The following is a 19,199-nucleotide window of genomic DNA, read 5'->3' on the forward strand; positions in this document are numbered from 1 at the left end:
TAAATACCCACGAATTCCAGCGCTTTACTTACTCCCTAAGTTGCATAAAAACATTGAGGAGCCTCCCGGAAGGCCCATTGTATCATCTAATGGGAGTTTATTGGAAAATACCTCTCGCTATATTGATCATTTTCTCCAGCCATTGGTTCAATCGCTTCCTTCCTTTATCAGAGATACCTCGGATTTTCTGAGGATAATTAACGAGTTGGCATGGAATAAGGATTACTGGTTGATCAGCTTTGATGTCACGAGCTTATACACATGCATACCACACAGCTTAGGTATTGATGCCTGTAAGCACTTTTTGAGAGATAGATCAATGTCATATTTACTCCACACTCACATGCTATTAGACATGATCGAGATTTGTTTGAAGAATAATTTTTTTAATTTTTTTATTTTCAACAAACAAATGTATCAGCAGACCCGGGGCACCTCGATGGGCAGTTGCTTCGCCCCCAGCTTCGCAGGTATTTACCTGGGCTGGTGGGAGGAGCAAGTGGTGAACAACATCTCCCACTTTGCTGACCACGTGGTGCTCTGGGTCCAATCTATTGATGACATTTTTTGTGTGTGGAAGGGAACATTTGATGAGGCGAAGGAATTTGAATTGTTACTTAACGATAATTCGTTAAATTTACAATTCACCAGTCAAATGAGTACAAAAAAATTGGAGTTTCTAGATGTGAGTCTTGAGGTGAAAGATGGAAAGCTTATTAGTTCTTTGCTCCGCAAGTCCACTGCGGGAAATAGTTTATTACACGCAGGAAGCTGCCATCCCCAGAATTTGATACGAAGCATACCGCTAGGGGAGCTCATTCGAGCGAAGCGGAATTGCATTACACAAGCGGGCTTTGAGCAGGAAAAGAGCATTATGTGCCGTAGATTTGGTGAAAGAGGCTACAGTAAATCTGTGATTAATCAAGCCGAGGTCAAAGTTGAGCAAATGCAAAGAAAAGATCTTTTAGTGCCCAAAATCCGTGAGAATTCTGAGCAAATCAGATTCATCACAAGCTTTGACAACCAATCATGGCAATTGAGGAAGAGTCTAAACAAACATTGGAGTATTCTCCGTTTGGATGATGACCTCAAAGAGGCACTAAATGAAAATCCATCTATCACCTTTAGAAAAGCCAAATCGCTTAAAGATTCGCTCAGCAATGCCTTAATAAAAGAACCATGTAAATCGGGTAATATCACGGGATTTTTTCCCTGTACCAAATGCAAGGCATGTAGAAACAGCCACAAATGTAAAAGCATAAAATTGTGTAAAGACCAAGCCGACCACAAAATCAGTAAAAGGGTAGGTTGCAATACTGAATATGCAGTGTATGCACTGCAATGTCCTTGTGACAAATTTTATATTGGCATGACCACCAAAAAAGCCAAGTTGAGGGCATTGGAACATCTGAGGGCCATTAAAAATGCAAATCCACAGTACCCGGTAGCCAGACATTTTTTAGCTGAGCACCAACAGAACCCCAATCTCTTGAAATTTTTTGTGATTGACTGTGTGGAACAGAAAGAACGGGGTGGAAATAGGCTATTGGAACTTCGCAAACTGGAATCACGTTACATCAAAATGTGGAATGAGCTGCCGGAAGCTCTTCGCAAGGAAGGAAATCTGCTTTGCTTTAGGAAAGCCCTGAAGACAACTCTATTTAGAACAGCGTTGAGCTCAGTATAGACCTAGCTCGCCTCCTGTTGCTGCCCGAGCTGTGATGTCATTGCGGTCAAAAGCGCCCTGAGACCTGTCGGTGACTTGGCGCTATATAAACCGACATAAACATAAACAAACATCATCAGATACAACACAACACAGCCCGGAGGGCACAATATGGGAGAAGAACTTTCAGTCCATTTACAAACTTAGTGTATTTGTTAAATATCTGCCTATTTCTTTAGAAATATCCATTCTGTAGGTATTTTAATGTTTTTATATCCACTGCAACTTCACTGACATAGTAAAATATAGTGCACATTATCTTTCATTTTCAGATGGAGATACAATCTACAGTTGTACTGAAATAGCCCACTTGGTCTCAACACCTAAAAAACGAACATTTGCTGAAACAGCTGATTATATTTGTACTTTAACCACAAATAGAGGTTGAAAAATTATACCACGGAAAGTGTAAACTGTCAATTTATGTTATTGATGAATGAATTATCTATTAGCCCACTGGGGCGATATACTACATATTGTTCAGCACTAGCTGTTATTATGAAATGAATGCTGTCAACTTTATTTATTTTTCCTACAGCGGTAACTGAGAAAATATATTTTTTGTTCTCCAAGTAGCAACATTGCTAAGAAAGTATGGATTATAGTTGCAACATAGTAACTTTTCTATGTCCGTGTAATCACGTGCACTAAATGTAAAGAAGTCTATCACTTTAAATAGAATGGCCGCTTTAACGACTGTACCCGTGAGCAAGAGGCTTAAGGCTTCGAAACGCGTAGGGTTTTGTTTATCAGTGTGCCAATAAATACAGCACTTTGAACAATATTTGGGCCCCGGTTCTGGTCTTTTCCGGTAAATACGTACTCGCTGTACCAGGAGTGTGTGGAATTTTGAGGGGGCGGCGACACCCGCCGGGAGCCCGCTGTTGAAGCGGCCTGAGCACGCCAAAAATCGTGTGGTCTATACATATATATATATATATATATATATATATATATATATATATATATATATATATATATATATATATATATATATATATATATATATATATATATATATATATATATATACTTGTATTAAATACCTATTATTTCATCCCTGTATGCTATCAATGAATATCAAATCAATAAACGTATATCTTCTTACATTCACATTTGTCCATGCCCTGCATGAAGTGTTTGTCAATGCAGGCTTCCATGTTGTGTCTTTACATATTTACATATAGGTTCAAGATGTCTTAATTTGGGCACGTGGGCTTGATGTGTGTGTTAGGCCATATATTGTATGGTAATTACTTTGTATATAGGTAGCTGCATGACTTGTGGGTCTGCTCAGAGATAGAAAATGTGTTTTCATACACGTTTTTATTATGCTTGTGTTTATACAAAGCTTATTAAATGTGTCTATACAAACTAGTGAGACCGTCTCTCCACAAGGCCAATATGGACACTCTTTCCAGTGCTCGAACTTTGGGGCCTATTAGGGTGGCGGCGGACTTAAGCCGCACCGGCAATTAGGATGCCACCGCCACTGTGGCATCCCCATCCACATCATTGGGGCGTGTGGTGCTCACAGCACCACCCGCCACAATGCTGTGGCCCCTACATGTGCCCCCCCAACATCCCAGGGGCCCGCAACAGGCCCCAACAGCATTATCCGCATGCCTTCCGCCACGGAAAGGCTGATCCCCGCATGCATAGTAATATGGATGGCCACCATTTTAAAGCTTTCCCACCCGGTAGACTCATCGACCGGGCGAAAAGGCGGCGGACGGTCTTCCCGTCCGCCACGGTACCCCCACCAACATAATCAGGCGGGGGTAAACTGCATGCAGGCGGTGGCATACGAGCGGTGGCAATCCGCCCGCCATTATAATAGACCCCTTTGTGTGATAGCTTATTTCATTCCTAGTGTTGTATGAAGATGATGATGCTGAGGAATTTATTAAGCACGAACTGTCACCCAAAAAGGTACTACAGGACTGAGATCATTAATGGAAGAACCAACTGCAGGAAGGATTAGACACATCTAGGAAAAGCAGTCTTGATACTTTTACAAAAGGAAAGAAGGTTGTTGATGAGAAGGAGAGAGAGTGAGAAAGAGAGCTCCATGAAGGAACAGTACCGGGAGCAGACGGGCATGAGGGACAGCGAGAAGCCTCAGTGTAGCGGAGCTGAGAGTACAAGATGGTGAAAAGTGTGAGGATTTGATCTGAAGGCAACAGGGCCCAAGTTTGTGGATAGCTCAGGGAAGCAGACAAAGAGACTTAAAAGCAATGAATCCAGGAATGGGAAGCAAAAGAAGAAAGTACAAGAACAAAGAGTTGGAAGCAGCCTTGGGGAAGTTAAACATCAATTGAATAGCAGCATGTTGAATGCGAAGTAGCCGGTTGAGGTCATAGGCAGAAGACTGAGTTAAGAGAATTGCAGTAGTCCGGTCTCATAGTATGACAGCTCGAACAAGTGTCTTTGTGACAGATAAAAGAAAGAAAAGGAATGATCTTGCATAAGAAAGGCAAATAGAGAAAATGGAATGAAGATATTTTGTTGATCTGAGATATTAGCAAGAGGTTGTGACTGAAACAGAAACCAAAGTTCTTGCACAGAGATTGATGGTAGACCCAGATCAACCATAAACTAGTTGAAGTGGGAGAAAGAAGAACGCTGACCGATGATCAAGATTTCAGTTTTGTTGGTATTGAATTTTAATGAATTCTGATTCATCCAGGAGACAACGCTTATGAGGCACTTTTGATAGTTGATATGTCTGGAAGGGGAAGATATGCGGAGATGAAGGAGAAATATGCATGTCATTCACATATGTCATGAAAGAGAACCTGAACGAGAGGCTGAGAAGGGCAGGTGGAGAAAAATAAATATTGAAAAGTGTGGGGCTGAATAAGGAGCACTCTTGGTCTCTGGATATGGCATCAGTGAGTGGACCTAGGGAGGGTAGTTGTCTGCTTGCGAGCAGTCCTTAAGGTAATCAGTAAACGAAGCAAGGGCATCTCTCTAAATGCCTGATTGGAAAAGGTGGGACAGCAGAATGTGGTGGTTTGTAGTGTTGATTGCTGCTACAGATCGAGTAGGACAAAGGTGGCTCACTTGCCTTGATCTGTCAGCAAGTGAATATCAGCCATAAGTCGAAGGGCGCATTCACTGCTGTTTAGATATGGCCTGTTGTAGTCTTGTTTTGCTTCCATTCAACTCATTAGACCCACATTACATCAGTGATTTGTAGGTGAAAAGTTCAGGGCTGGAAAGGTGGTTACCCTAAGACAAACTGTTAAAAAAAAAAAAAAAATATATACATACCAGTATGGTCTATGTCCATTTAAACCTGTTTGCTCACCACCTATCCATAAGTCAGTGACTGCCTATACAAACATTTTTGATAACCAACGAAATGCGCACTCCTGTGGGATCTGTGCCAGTAGATACCACCATGATGATCATGTGTATATAACTGTGAGTCTGTCTGTGAAAACCTGTATTATGATGTTTATGCAAATCTATCTTCTTTCGGTTCCAGTGGAAAGCTGGGAGCCCTGAGGCTGAAGGTTCGTCTAGCTGAAGACCGGATCCTGCCATCCATGTATTATCAGCCGCTGATCGAACTGTTGGTAGAGTCTATTCTGTACCCACCAGAGGTGAGTCCTGGTGTGACAGCATGTATAGTATTTGCTATATTTGTTTAGTTCAACTCCTACCACCCTGCTGCTGTTCCTCCCTCACCCTGTAGGCAGGAGTTAGAAATCCAGATTCCTACCACCTTGGAAGAGAATGATATCTTATGTGAATGTGATGTAGCCAGCTCTTTACATTTGTACGACAACATGAGCTATGCGTATGGCTGGGACAAAGGTCTCTGGGTAACATTGGCACAGCCCTTGGGAAAGGTAACAGAACCGTCTCTGAGCACTTGAAGGATGATGTGGAACAGAGCCAGGGCTTAGTCTAAGATGGAAGTACAGCACGCCTTGCCATGGTGGAAGGGAGCTGGGTTTGAGTGAAAGGGAAAGACACCGATCTCTGTGAAAGTAGGATATGACTTTCTTTGAGTGCACAACATATGGACAGTGACATCAATCAAGCCGGGAAGCTTATATCAGAATATATGAGAGATGTAGGACAACATCTCACACAGTAGGTCACAGCCACATCTAGATGTACATTGACTGAATAATTACCTGTTCTGGGATTGGATGGGATCAATTCTGAATGTATGAGGGGTAGAGAGAATTATTCCATTGGTGGGGCAGCGCTGATTTTAAGTATATGAGGAATGACGGGCAATCTCTCCTGATTTGGGATAGATCCAACTTTGAGTATATGAGGGATGGAGATCAACCACTTGTGGGCCAGAAGAAAGGCAGTTCTGAGTGTATGAAGGAATGAGACCTCTTTCTTCCAAGGAGAGACAAAACCAGCTCTGAGTGAATGAGGGATGGAAACTGATATATGTCCTGACAAACCAGAGCCAAGGCAATCAGAATGTATGAGGAGACCAATTTTTACGAGGAACAGAATAGAATTAGGTTTGAGTGAGTGTACAAGTAATAGAGACCGATGTCTGCTGAGGTGGGACAAAGCTAGCTTTATGTATGTGAGAGAAGCAGACCTACATTTGTTGTGGTGGTATATTGATAGCTCTAAATATGCAAGGGCCAAGTCTACATCTCCAAAAGTGGAACAAAAGCAAGTTATCAAGGTGGGAAAAGACGTGTGTCAAGGTTGGGAATCTGTGAGGGAAAGAAATTGTCCACTGTTATGGTGAAATAGAGGGAGCATGGGAGTTTAGCAATATAGAGACACGCCCTTATCTCAGCGGTAGAAAGATTCAGGTTTAAAGTGATATGTTTGTCTCCTTCTCTCAATGTGTGAGAAATTCAATTTTGGGAGGAGGAGTAGAGTGGCGCCAACTCCCAGTGTTGGAGAGCACAACCTTTGAATCCTCTGCCGGATGGTATCTTATTCTATTCTGTTATCTCTTGCTATATCCAGGATGAAGACATCACACCTCTGACCATGCTGGAGGAGGTCAGCTCTGTGGAAAGCCGCCAAGAGATTGCCATGAAGCTGGTGAAAATCTTCCTTGGCCAGGGTCTAGCTGTTCCATTTCTGGACTATCTGAACATGAGCGAAGTGACCAAAACAGGTAGGCGAAGTCTCCCCCTCACCGCTAACTCTCGCTCTACAGTAACAAAGGTTGGTAAACCATAGTGTAACACCCACTCTAAATTGTTTACAGATGTGCGATGGCATACATGTGACTGTCACTGTGATAAGCACATTGTTGATTCTTCACGTAGTGTAAATTACAAAGGAAAACTAGGAAGAATGATGCTTAGGACCAGGTGCACAGGGGGTAGCGTCAAAATGACAGAATTCAGGGTGGATAGAAAAACAATGGGATTTTATGAGTCACAAACATTTTAGTAACCAACAACCTTCCATTAGTTTCATTATCAGTTGGCACTAGCCTTCATTCTCTTAAAGCACAAGGGTTTCCATTGAAGAGCTATATCAGCTCTTGCTGTCAGAATGTTGTCAAAAGGGAGACTATGGCCTTTTTTTTATATAGAGTTTTATATAGCGTGAACTAGACCCGAGACATCGGGTATCAGAGCACTTTACATGAGCACCAGTATCGTTACATGAGGACACATTCATTTTTGTTAGGCACGGGGAGATTAAGTGATTTACCCAGAATCACAGGATGTTGAGCGTTGTTGCCGAGACTCGATCCCTGTTCCCCAGCTTTGAGGTCAACTGCTCTAGCCGCAAGGCTGCATCCTCTCCCCGTTGTTCCCTTATTCTACATATCACCTCAGTTTCTGAAGTACTAGCAACCCCAGATCCAGAAAGAACAGTAACTCTGGATCAAAGATAACATTGAGGAGGATCATTAGGTCATTTCCCAACGACCCTGTATTTTCCTGCTTCCTAAGGGACCAGAGACGGGGAACAACATACTGTTGGAGAGAAATGCAGCTTTGCAGCCACAAGAGATCTATATCCTACTTGTTTACCATCGACCACCGGTGCCTCACCTGAAGCTATGGTCATAGCAGATCTACGCTGAAACATCTCATTTACTTACTCCGACATTTTAACTAAGCCAGTCAGCCCTAAAGGCCCCTTTCACCACCTTGAATAATGAATAAGAAGCATGACTTGCTCAGCAGGATATTGGGTGAGAGTTTCCCAGACCAAATTTGTTGAATTTGATTAACCACAGCTCATTTGAGTGATGATGGTGGCAGGTCAATGGTATCAGTGGAAGACGTGTCTAAGGATTCCTTGACTGTAGTGACAGTGAGGTGAAGTTGGAATAGACTTTAAGTGGCTACTTTTCATACTTTGGCATGGATGTTAAAGAACCAGAAGTGGTCCACAGTGACCATGTTGGATGGATAAATAGTAGCCACTACTGCCATCACAGTAAAAGAATAATGGACCTTTCTAATGTGAACCTCCCAGAGACATTTCTTAAGTGTTGCACAAAATTTACTGCGATATATATGTTATATGTGGAGACTGATGAGATACATTAATATTTACTAACGACACTTGTGCACTTTTAAATCCCACTTTAACACAGGATCATTGCAATCTAGATTCTCAACTATTGCACTGCAGATCTTTTTTCCAAGGGTAGGAATCCTGGAATTGGCAGAAGGACCAATGACCAATACTAGCCATGATTCAGAAGCAGCTCATTTAAAGACCCACCCACATATGTGGGAGCGTGTGGAAACTACAGTGAGGCAGGGATATTTTATTTGCCATTCGACGTGCATGGAAGAAAGGTTATTTTAAGAGGAGGGAGAGGAAAATTGGATGAGAACGCATCAACATGTTTGTCTAAAGAAAATTGCAATCTCCCTCCGAAGTAACCAGATTAGTGTCTTTATGATATACCAAAGTCCTTTCCACCTTGATTATGCTAATCCAGAAACACTGCTTACTCCCTAAGAGAAAAAAAGGGTAAAAAGGGGATTTGAGGGAGGGATGCTACCCCATAACAGCAGAAAAGATACAAAAATGTGGTTTGGGATTGTTTATCTGCCCCCATACAAAACACACACACACACAAACGTTAAAGTAAACTACCAGCAATGTTGCGAAACAGTAATGCTCCTGACAGACAAAACGAAGTTCAATAGGTGAAAAGCTTTGCAAACTAATCCTACAAGATCTTCTCCATTGGCTTTCAAGCTAGCAGCTTAGTCTTAGTCATGTGTAACACCAGGCAGTCAATGAGGACAGACAATGAAGCTACTTCACAAGTTATGTGTAGTGGCCAAGGACAGTGTAACATGAACACTGTTGACCACTGAAACTCCCATCACAAGTAGGGACCCACATCCGAAGTTCCCTCCATAACTGTAGATTGTGCTTGCCTGTTTATAATAATCTGGCAGATAATATAAATGAACAAAACCTCAAGTTCCTGTTCATAAAATGATATGGTGTAACGGTCAGAGCTGCCAACTTTGGAACTGGGATACCAGGTTTGAGTCTCGACGTTAGCTCAACATCCTGTAATTCTGGGCAAATTACTTAATTTCTCCATGCCTACCAAAAAATGGATGTATCCTTTCATAACGCTCATGTAAAGCGCACCAATACCTTCAGGTCGAGTTTGCGCTATATAAAACTGCAACAAAAAAAACCCTACCTTGTAAATGATTGCGAGTGCCCGGTTTCCAGAGTGGTGACAGAGTGAACCATAGGCTCTGACATCATAAAACATAGCGCTTCCTTGAACAATGAGAGTTGAAGGTTCCTTGGCAATGTAAAAGAGTGTTCTCTTGCAGAATGAGAGAACAAGCATCCCTGGGATGGGAAAGGAAAGCACTCCCATTAAAGCAGGAGAGAACCAGAGGCCACTGACATCGTCAAAGAGAGCACTACATTGAAGAATGGCTTAACCAGGGTTCCATGCATTCTTAAACCGAGCGCTCCATAGAAGAATGAGAGGGTTCCATGTTAATATATTGATAGTATAAATATAGATGACAAAAATATCGACATGAAAATATCGATAACAAAAATATCAACTTCCTATACATAAACAGGTAAGTACAATAATATCCACACAAAAATATTGATGTAAAAAAAATAGAAGTAAAAAATATCGACTTAAAAAATTACATAACTTAAATAAAATGTATTAAATAATATTAATATTAACAAAATTAATTAAATGTAATATATATTTTAACTAATTATAACTAATAAACGTAATTTAATAAATATAAACATAAAAAAGTTTACATATACATATATTTACTTAAATACATTTTATTAACTATTATCTTTATTTAATTTATAAACATTTTAAATTATATAAAATTATAATATACACATATATAAATAATTTTAAATTAAATAAAATATTCTATATTTAATTAACACATTAAATATAAAAAAAGAATACAACATACATTTAATAAAAAAATATACAAAACAGTAGTGAAAATGTTTGACAGCGAGGGGGTAAAAATTACTTTTCCCACTCCAGTGAGTGCAACAGTAGGGAAAGCATTGGATAGCGTAGGGGTAAAAATTACTAGTCCATCTCCAGTGAGTGCAACAGTAGGGAAAGCGCTGGATAGTGGAGGGGTTAAAATTACTATTCCCACTCCAGTGAGTACTGCAGGAGGGAAAGCGCTGGATAGCATAGGGGTAAAAATTACTATTCCCACTCCAGTGAGTGCAACAGTAGAGAAAGCGCTGGATAGCGTAAGGGTAATTATTACTATTCCAATCCAGTGAGTGTAACATTAGGTAAAGCGTTGGACAGCGGAGGGGTAAAAATTATTATTCTCATTACAGTGAATGCAACAGTAGGGAAAGCGCTGGATAGCGTAGGGGTAAACATGGCTATTCCCACTCCAATGAGTGCAACAGTAGGGAGAGCGTTGGATAGCAGAGGGGTAAAAATTACTATTCCCACTCCAGTAAGTGCAACAGTAGGGAAAGCGCAGGATAGCGGAGGAGTAAAAATCACTATTCCCACTCCAGTGAGTGCAACAGTAGGGAAAGCGCTGGATAGCGGAGGAGTAAAAATTAGCATTCCCACTCCAGTGAGTGCAAAACTAGCGAAAGGGCTGGATAGCGGAGGCGCAAAATTACTATTCCCACTCCAGTGAGTGCAACAGTAGGGAAAGCGCTGGATCCCACAACAATATAAAACAAAACCATCAACATTTTTATTAAATTTAATTTCCAATATTACCATAATTAATTTATACATTTAAATATATTATTATTAACAAAGATAATAAAAACTCATTAATTAAACAATAATTAACAGTATTATATCTACAACATACAACTAAAATAATTACACAATTAAAAGTAATAATTACTAATTAATTAATCGAAATTAATTTATAAATATTTATTAATTAATCAATGAAAAATTAATTGCTTACCACCTTTCACACCATTTACAGATATAATCACCACAGCACACACCTAAAATTAATTTTACAATTACTAATTACTAATTAATTAATGGAAATTAATTTAAAAATATTTAATAATTAATCAATACAAAATTAATTACTTACCACTCTTCACACCATTTACAGATATAAACACCACAACACACACCTAAAATTAATTAAACAATTAACATAATTAATTTATTTATTACTTGAAATTAATTAACAACTAACTATTAATCTATTATTAATTAATTAATTAACACATTAATTATTCAATACATTTTATATAATTAAATTACTTCCCACCCTATTCCCCTGTAAACCCACAACCCGCTACAGAACTAAAAACACAAAATTAAACTTAAAATAAATTAATAACTAGTAACATTTTAAAACATAAAATAAAATGACAAACAATTCTCATTAAAACACTAAAATACAGAACCTTATTAATAATTCGATATTTTTGTCAACTATATTTTCGTAAACGATATTTAAGACGTCGATGTTTTTGAAATCGATATTACTTACCTGTCAGTCGATATTCTTGTCCACAATATTTTTGTTGTCGATATTTCTTCCACAAGATATTTTTGCGGGGATATTTATGTCCCTCGATATTTATACGTCGATTTTCCTTCTCTGCACCGAATGAGAGAATCAGGGTTCCATGCATCCTTAAACAGAGCACTCCATTGAAGAATGAGAGAACCAGGGTGCTGTGCACCCTTGAACAGAGCGCTCCATTTAAGAATGGGAGAACTAGGGTGCCGTGCATCCTTAAACACAGCACTCTGTCACAGCACTCCATTGAAGAATGGGAGAAACAGGGTGTCATGCACCCTTAAACAGAGTGCTCCATTGAAGAATTGGAGAACCAGGGCACCGTGCACCCTTGAACACTGTGCTCCTTTGAAGAATGGGAGAACCAGGGTCCCATCCATCCTTAAACAGAGCGCTCCATTGAGGAATGAGAGAACCATGGACCCATGCATGCGTTAACAGAGCACTCCATTGAAGAATGAGAGAACCAGGGTGCAATGCACCCTTGAACTGAGCGCTCCATTGAAGAATGGGAGAACCAGGATGCTGTGCATCCTTGAACAGAGCGCTCTGTTGAAGAATGGGAGAACCAGGGTTCCGTGCACCCTTGAACAGGGCGCTCCATTGACGAATAGAGAACCAGCGTGCCGTGCACTCTTGAACAGAGCGCTCCATTGACGAATAGAGAACCAGCGTGCCGTGCACTCTTGAACAGAGCGCTCCGCTGAAGAATGGGAGAACCAGGGTGCTGTGCACCCTTAAACACAGCACTATGTCACAGCGCTCCATTGAAGAATGGGAGAACCAGGGTGCCATGCACCCTTGAACACAGCACTCGGTTGGAGAATGGGAGAACCAGGGTGCCATGCACCCTTTAAGATACAATCCATTAAAGAACGGGAGAACCAGGGTGACGTGCACCCTTAAACAAAGCACTCTGTAGAAGAATGGGAGAACCAGGGTGCTGTGCACCTTTAAAAACAGCTCTCCATTGAAGAAGAAGAGAACCAGGGTCCCATGCATCCTTTAAGAATGAGAGTATCAGGGCTCCGTGCATCCTCAAACACAGCACACTGTTAAGAAATGGGAGAACCAGGGTTCTGTCCATCCTTAAACACAGCGCTGTGTTGAAGAATGAGAGAATCAGGGTTCTGTGTATCCTTAAACAGATTGCTCCATTGAAGAATGAGAGACCCAGGGATCCATGCATCCTTAAACACAGCGCTCTGTTGAAGAATGAGAGAACCAGGTTTCCATGCACCCCTAAACATATCACTCTGTTGAAGAATGAGAGAACTAGGGTTCTGTGCATCCTTAAACAGAGTGCTCAGTTGACGAATGAGAGAACAAGGGTTCTATGCATCCTTAAACAGAGCTCTACATTGAAGAATGAGAGAACCAGGGTTCAATGCATCCTTAAACACAGCTCTCCATTGAAGAATGAGAGAATCAGGGTTCCATGCATCCTTAAACACAGCTCTCCATTGAAGAATGAGAGAATCAGGGTTTTGTGCATCCTTAAACACAGCGCTCCATTGAAGAATGAGAGAATCAGGGTTTTGTGCATCCTTAAACACAGCACCCCGTTGAAGAATGAGAGAACCAGGATTCTGTGCACCCTAAACAGAGTGTTCCGTGCATCCTTAAATACAGTGCTCTGTTGAAGAATGAGAGACTCAGGGTTCTGTGCATTCTTAAACACAGTGCTCTGTTGAAGAATGAGAGAACCACGGTCCCATGCATCCGTAAACAGAGCGCTCCATTGAAGAATGTGAGAACCAGAGTGCCGTGCTTCCTTAAAAACAGCGCTCTGTTGAACAAAGAGAGACCCATGGCTCTGTGCATCCTTAAACACAGTACTCCATTGACGAATGAGAGAACCAGGGTCCCATGCATCCTTAAACAGAGCGCTCCATTGAAGAATGAGAGAACCAGGGGACAGTGCATCCTTAAACACAGCGCTCTGGTGAAGAATGAGAGAATAAGGGTCCCATGCATCCTTAAACTCAGCGCTCCATTTAAAAATTTGAGAATGAGGGTTCCATGCATCCCTAAACATAGCACTCTATTGAAGAATGAGAGAACCAGGGACCCGTGCATCCTTAAACAGATCGATCTGTTGAAGAATGAGAAAACTAGGGTTCTGTGCATCCTTAAACTTAGCGCTCTGTTGAAGAGAGAACCAGGGTGCCGTGCTTCCTTAAAAACAGCGCTCTGTTGAAGAATGAGAGAACCAGGGTTCTGTGCATCCTTAAAAACAGCGCTTTATTTAAGAATGAGAGAACCAGGGTTCTATGCATCCTTAAACACAGTGCTCCATTGAAGAATCGAGAGAACCAGGGTTCCATGCATCCTTAAACACAGCGCTCCATTTAAGAATGAGAAAACCAGGGTTCTCTGCATCCTTAAACACAGCGCTCTATTGAAGAATGAGAGTGCCAGGGTGCCATGCATCCTTAAACACAGCGCTCCATTGAAGAATAAGAAAACCAGGGTGCCATGCATCCTTAAACACAGCACTCTATTTAAGAATGAGAGAACCAGGGTCCCATGCATCCTTAAACGGAGCGCTCTGTTGAAGAATGAGAGAACCAGGGTTCTGTGCATCCTTAAACCCTGTGCTCTGTTGAAGAATGAGAGAACCAGGGTCCCATGCATCCTTAAACCCAGCGCTCAATTGAAGAATTCGAGAATGAGGGTTCGATACATCCCTAAACATAGCACTCTGTTGAAGAATGAGAGAACCAGGGTTCCGTGCATCCTTAAACAGATCGCTCTGTTGAAGAATGAGAGAACCAGGGTCCCATGCATCCTTAAACTCAGTGCTCCATTGAAGAATTAGAGAATGAGGGTTCCATGCATCCCTAAACATAGCACTCTATTGAAGAATGAGAGAACCAGGGTTTCGTGAATCCTTAAACAGATCGCTCTGTTGAAGAATAAGAGAACCAGGGTTCCATGCATCCTTAAACACAGCGCTCTGTTGAAGAATGAGAGAACTAGGGTTCTGTGCATCCTTAAACTTAGCGCTCTGTTGAAGAGAGAACCAGGGTGCTCTGCTTCCTTAAAACCAGCGCTCTATTTAAGAATGAGAGAACCAGGGTTCCATGCATCCTTAAACACAGCGCTCCATTGAGGAATGAGAGAACCAGGGTTCTGTGCATCCTTAAACACAGCGCTCCATTTAAGAATGAGAAAACCAGGGTTCTCTGCATCCTTAAACACAGCGCTCTATTGAAGAATGAGAGTGCCAGGGTGCCATGCATCCTTAAACACAGCGCTCCATTGAAGAATAAGAAAACCAGGGTGCCATGCATCCTTAAACACAGCACTCTATTTAAGAATGAGAGAACCAGGGTCCCATGCATCCTTAAACGGAGCGCTCTGTTGAAGAATGAGAGAACCAGGGTTCTGTGCATCCTTAAACCCTGTGCTCTGTTGAAGAATGAGAGAACCAGGGTCCCATGCATCCTTAAACCCAGCGCTCAATTGAAGAATTCGAGAATGAGGGTTCCATACATCCCTAAACATAGCACTCTGTTGAAGAATGAGAGAACCAGGGTTCCGTGCATCCTTAAACAGATCGCTCTGTTGAAGAATGAGAGAACCAGGGTCCCATGCATCCTTAAACTCAGTGCTCCATTGAAGAATTAGAGAATGAGGGTTCCATGCATCCCTAAACATAGCACTCTATTGAAGAATGAGAGAACCAGGGTTTCGTGAATCCTTAAACAGATCGCTCTGTTGAAGAATAAGAGAACCAGGGTTCCATGCATCCTTAAACACAGCGCTCTGTTGAAGAATGAGAGAACTAGGGTTCTGTGCATCCTTAAACTTAGCGCTCTGTTGAAGAGAGAACCAGGGTGCTCTGCTTCCTTAAAACCAGCGCTCTATTTAAGAATGAGAGAACCAGGGTTCCATGCATCCTTAAACACAGCGCTCCATTGAGGAATGAGAGAACCAGGGTTCTGTGCATCCTTAAACACAGCGCTCTATTTAAGAATGAGAGAACCAGGGTTCCATGCATCCTTAAACACAGCGCTCCATTGAGGAATGAGAGAACCAGGGTTCCACGCATCCTTAAACACAGTGCTCCATTGAGAAATGGGAGAACCAGGGTTCCATGCATCCTTAAACACAGCGCTCCATTGAAGAATGAGAGAACCAGGGTTCTGTGCATCCTTAAACTTAGCGCTCTGTTGAAGAGAGAACCAGGGTTCTATGCATCCTTAAAAACAGCGCTCTGTTGAAGAATGGGAGAACCAGGGTTCTGTGCATCTTTAAACACAGCGCTTTATTTAAGAATGAGAGAACTAGGGTTCCATGCATCCTTAAACACAGCGCTCCATTGAAGAATGAGAGAACCAGGGTTCTGTGCATCCTTAAACACAGCGCTCTATTTAAGAATGAGAGAACCAGGGTTCCATGCATCCTTAAACACAGCGCTCCATTGAGGAATGAGAGAACCAGTGTTCCATGCATCCTTAAACACAGCACTTCATTGAAGAATGAGAGAACCAGGGTTCCATGCATCCTTAAACACAGCGCTCCATTGAGGAATGAGAGAACCAGGGTGCCCTGCTTCCTTTAACAGAGCGCTTCATGCTCTCTCCACGTAAATCCGGGGGAGTGATGCCTTCTCTTGCGGCCACCTGCCCATATCCCTGCAATCAGGCACCTGCTCTGATTACCGAAGATCACTCTCTAGCGCTCATTCAATCACTGCTCTGTGAGACGTGCTGCAGCCAAAGTCTCTCTATAAGCCTCTGCCCTCTCGTGACTGCTTAACATTACCCAGACTTAAATTAAATAAAAAATAAAATAACCTCCATCAACTCCCGCTAAATCCCTCGCGTTCTCTCAATCCGTGTGCCTTCCAGCATTTTCCTTTCTATCTCACATTCTTCCTAACTGATCTTTTCTTCTCTTGACCTTCATTTCTTCTTCTTCTATTTTTCTTCCCTGTCTTTGAATGCTGATACTCCCCCCTTCTCTAAATACCCTTCCATCTGTTCCTCCTCTGCCCTCCCTTAACCCAGACTCCTCCGCCCTTCACCATATCACACGCTCTCATCCTCTCCATGCTGAGCTATCACTTCTCTAATCTCCCCCTTTCCTTTCTTTATCACGTATCTTCCTTTACTAATTTGACGTATGTCTCTTGCTCTTCCGTCTCCTATTCTCAATGTCCTCTTTTGTCTTCTCATTTCTTACCTTTCCCAGCATGCCTCTCTCTTCCTTTCGTGATGTGCTCTCTCTTCTTATTTTGATTTCCCCCTTCCTTCCATTTCTTATCCTCCCTCGTCTTCTCCTGACCGCACTCTCACTTCTGATCTCCAACTCTTCCTCTACTCACCTCTTCCTTTCCTTCTACTTTCGATCTCTTCCACTAGTGACCTCTTTCCATATCTTCACATCTCATCTGATCCTCCGGTTACAATATTTCCTTTCATTCTTTCTTCTCCCTCTCTGTATCCTCCTACACCTTGTTTTTTATAATTCCACCCCCTACCCTCACTTCCATTCCCTTTATAATATTCTCTCTTCCTTTTCTTCGATGTTCCATTCCTTGTGTTTTGCTTCTCTTGATCTCCTCACCTTTCTCCCCTTTTACTTACTTTCCTATTTCTCCTCCTTTAAATACCCCCCAACTCGCCCTTTTATTTCCCTCCTTATCATTCTTTTATTTCCCACCACAGTGGTAACCCTTCTTCTGCTCCTTCCTCTCTTTCTTTACTGATCTCCCCTTATTTTCTCCCTCTTCCTCCTCCTTCATTTACTCTTCCCACCTCTCCCACTAATGTTTTCCTTAATTTGCTCTTCCTTGCCTTATCTCATCACCACCATGTTGTCTTTCCTTATGTAACAACTGCTCGGTTTCTTACTACCCTTTTCTTCTCCCTAACTCCCATCTCTTTGTCATCCATTTTTATAACCCCTCTCCCCATTTTTCTCAGTTTTTCTTCTCTCGTCCTTGCTATATAACCCCCCCCCTCTTCTTTGTCTTCCTTTCCTTCCCCCATCCTTTCTTCATTTCTCTCCTCTCGTTCTTTGGCTACATCCTGCCATCCTTTACTTCTCTTCCTCCTTCTCGTCCTTTCGTTATCCTAGTCTCTCTGTCTCTCCTCTATTCCTTGCCTCCCTCTTCTGACATTCTCCTCTTTTACCTCTTACTTTATGTTCTCTCCCCCCACTCTCCACCACTTCTGTCCTCCACATCTTCTCTGCCTGCTGCAAACGTCTTACTGCTCTTTCCTTCACTCTTAAATCTATCGCTTCTCCATCGGTACCTCTTGTTATGAGATCCTCTTTCCATCATCCCTTCCCGTTTCAATCTTCTACTCCCATTCCTCACCCTCGCTCTCTCACTTTCTTCTTCCCCCTCTTCCTCCTTGTCGCTCTCTCCTATTGCTTCTCACTCTCCCTTCTTGTCTCTGCCTCCCCTAGCACCCCTTTCCCTTTCTCGCTTTCTGTTCCCCCTGCTGGGATCGAGATACCGGATGTAATCGGTCACTCGAGTAATCTCCAGCTCCAGTTACCGGCTGACTCAGATTCGGGCCTGAACACCGCACCCCCTCTTGCTACGAGTGGGAGTAATTTCTCTGTGGAAATAGGTGCGGAATCAGGCCTGCGGATCCGAGCAATATGTCTGCCCCCATTGAACAGGAACTGCATAGTGCAAGGTGGGAGTACCTTCTAGCAGGGCCACTGGATATATGCAATTGTGTGGCCGCAGCGATTTTTGCACGATTATAGATCAACAGCATTTGCCACATAGTCCATCATCAGCGGCATATTCTGCAGATCTGAGCACACAAAAAAATGTTTCTAGCTCTAAAGGTTTCAAAGTTACTAAAAATGCGGCGACATGTGTTGCTGCGTAGTGAAACGCCCTTTGCAAAGCTGGACTGGTCCCCTTTCTGTTGCTTTTTGCTATATATGGGTGTTAAACTGGTACTAATTTGGTGCAACCAATGCCCAGACATTGTTACAAGTTAAAATAAAAAAAATGATGACATGAAGAAGTAATACTATTACAAAATGTGACGCGTTGTGCCGCATAATTTGGCTTTCCTTGCTGCATAATTTACTCAACCCTGCCACATAATGTGGCCCTCTCCTGACGCATAATTCCAGTGGCCCTGCCGTCTAGGAATGGCAATTCTGTCCTCGGTATTCCTATGCCTCCTGCGACTTTCTACTTTTAACTGTTCTTTTCGTCTTTTTTCTTGCTCTTTCCTGCACTCTTCCTCTTAAATCCCATTTCTGTTCGTCCACCATTTACCCCCTTCTTTCACATTATTTCCTCTCATACACTTTTCCACCCCATCCCATCTCTATTCCCTGATCCCTCACTCTTTTTCCTCTTTCCTCCGTCCTCCCACCTATTATCCCCGTTCCTTTCTCTCGCTACCCTCTTTCTCTTTCCTCCACTCGCATTCTTTGCATGCCCATTTTTGCCCCCACATCAGTATTTCTTTCTCTCTTCTTCCTACTCTCGCATCTAG

General features: G+C 42.1%; 1 protein-coding gene across 1 annotated transcript in view; it reads left to right on the top strand.

Annotated features, from left to right (window-relative positions):
• The window catches only part of RASAL1 (RAS protein activator like 1), a 780,163-nt gene that overhangs the window by 556,780 nt on the left and 204,184 nt on the right, over positions 1 to 19,199 (top strand). The window contains exons 9-10 of the mRNA XM_078667168.1: positions 5,220 to 5,337; positions 6,692 to 6,845. Coding sequence (XP_078523294.1) covers positions 5,220 to 5,337; positions 6,692 to 6,845 — 272 coding nt within the window. The remainder of the gene's footprint in view (positions 1 to 5,219; positions 5,338 to 6,691; positions 6,846 to 19,199) is intronic.

Source organism: Lissotriton helveticus, chromosome 11, assembly GCF_964261635.1.
Source record: "Lissotriton helveticus chromosome 11, aLisHel1.1, whole genome shotgun sequence".
Lineage (NCBI taxonomy): Eukaryota > Metazoa > Chordata > Amphibia > Caudata > Salamandridae > Lissotriton > Lissotriton helveticus.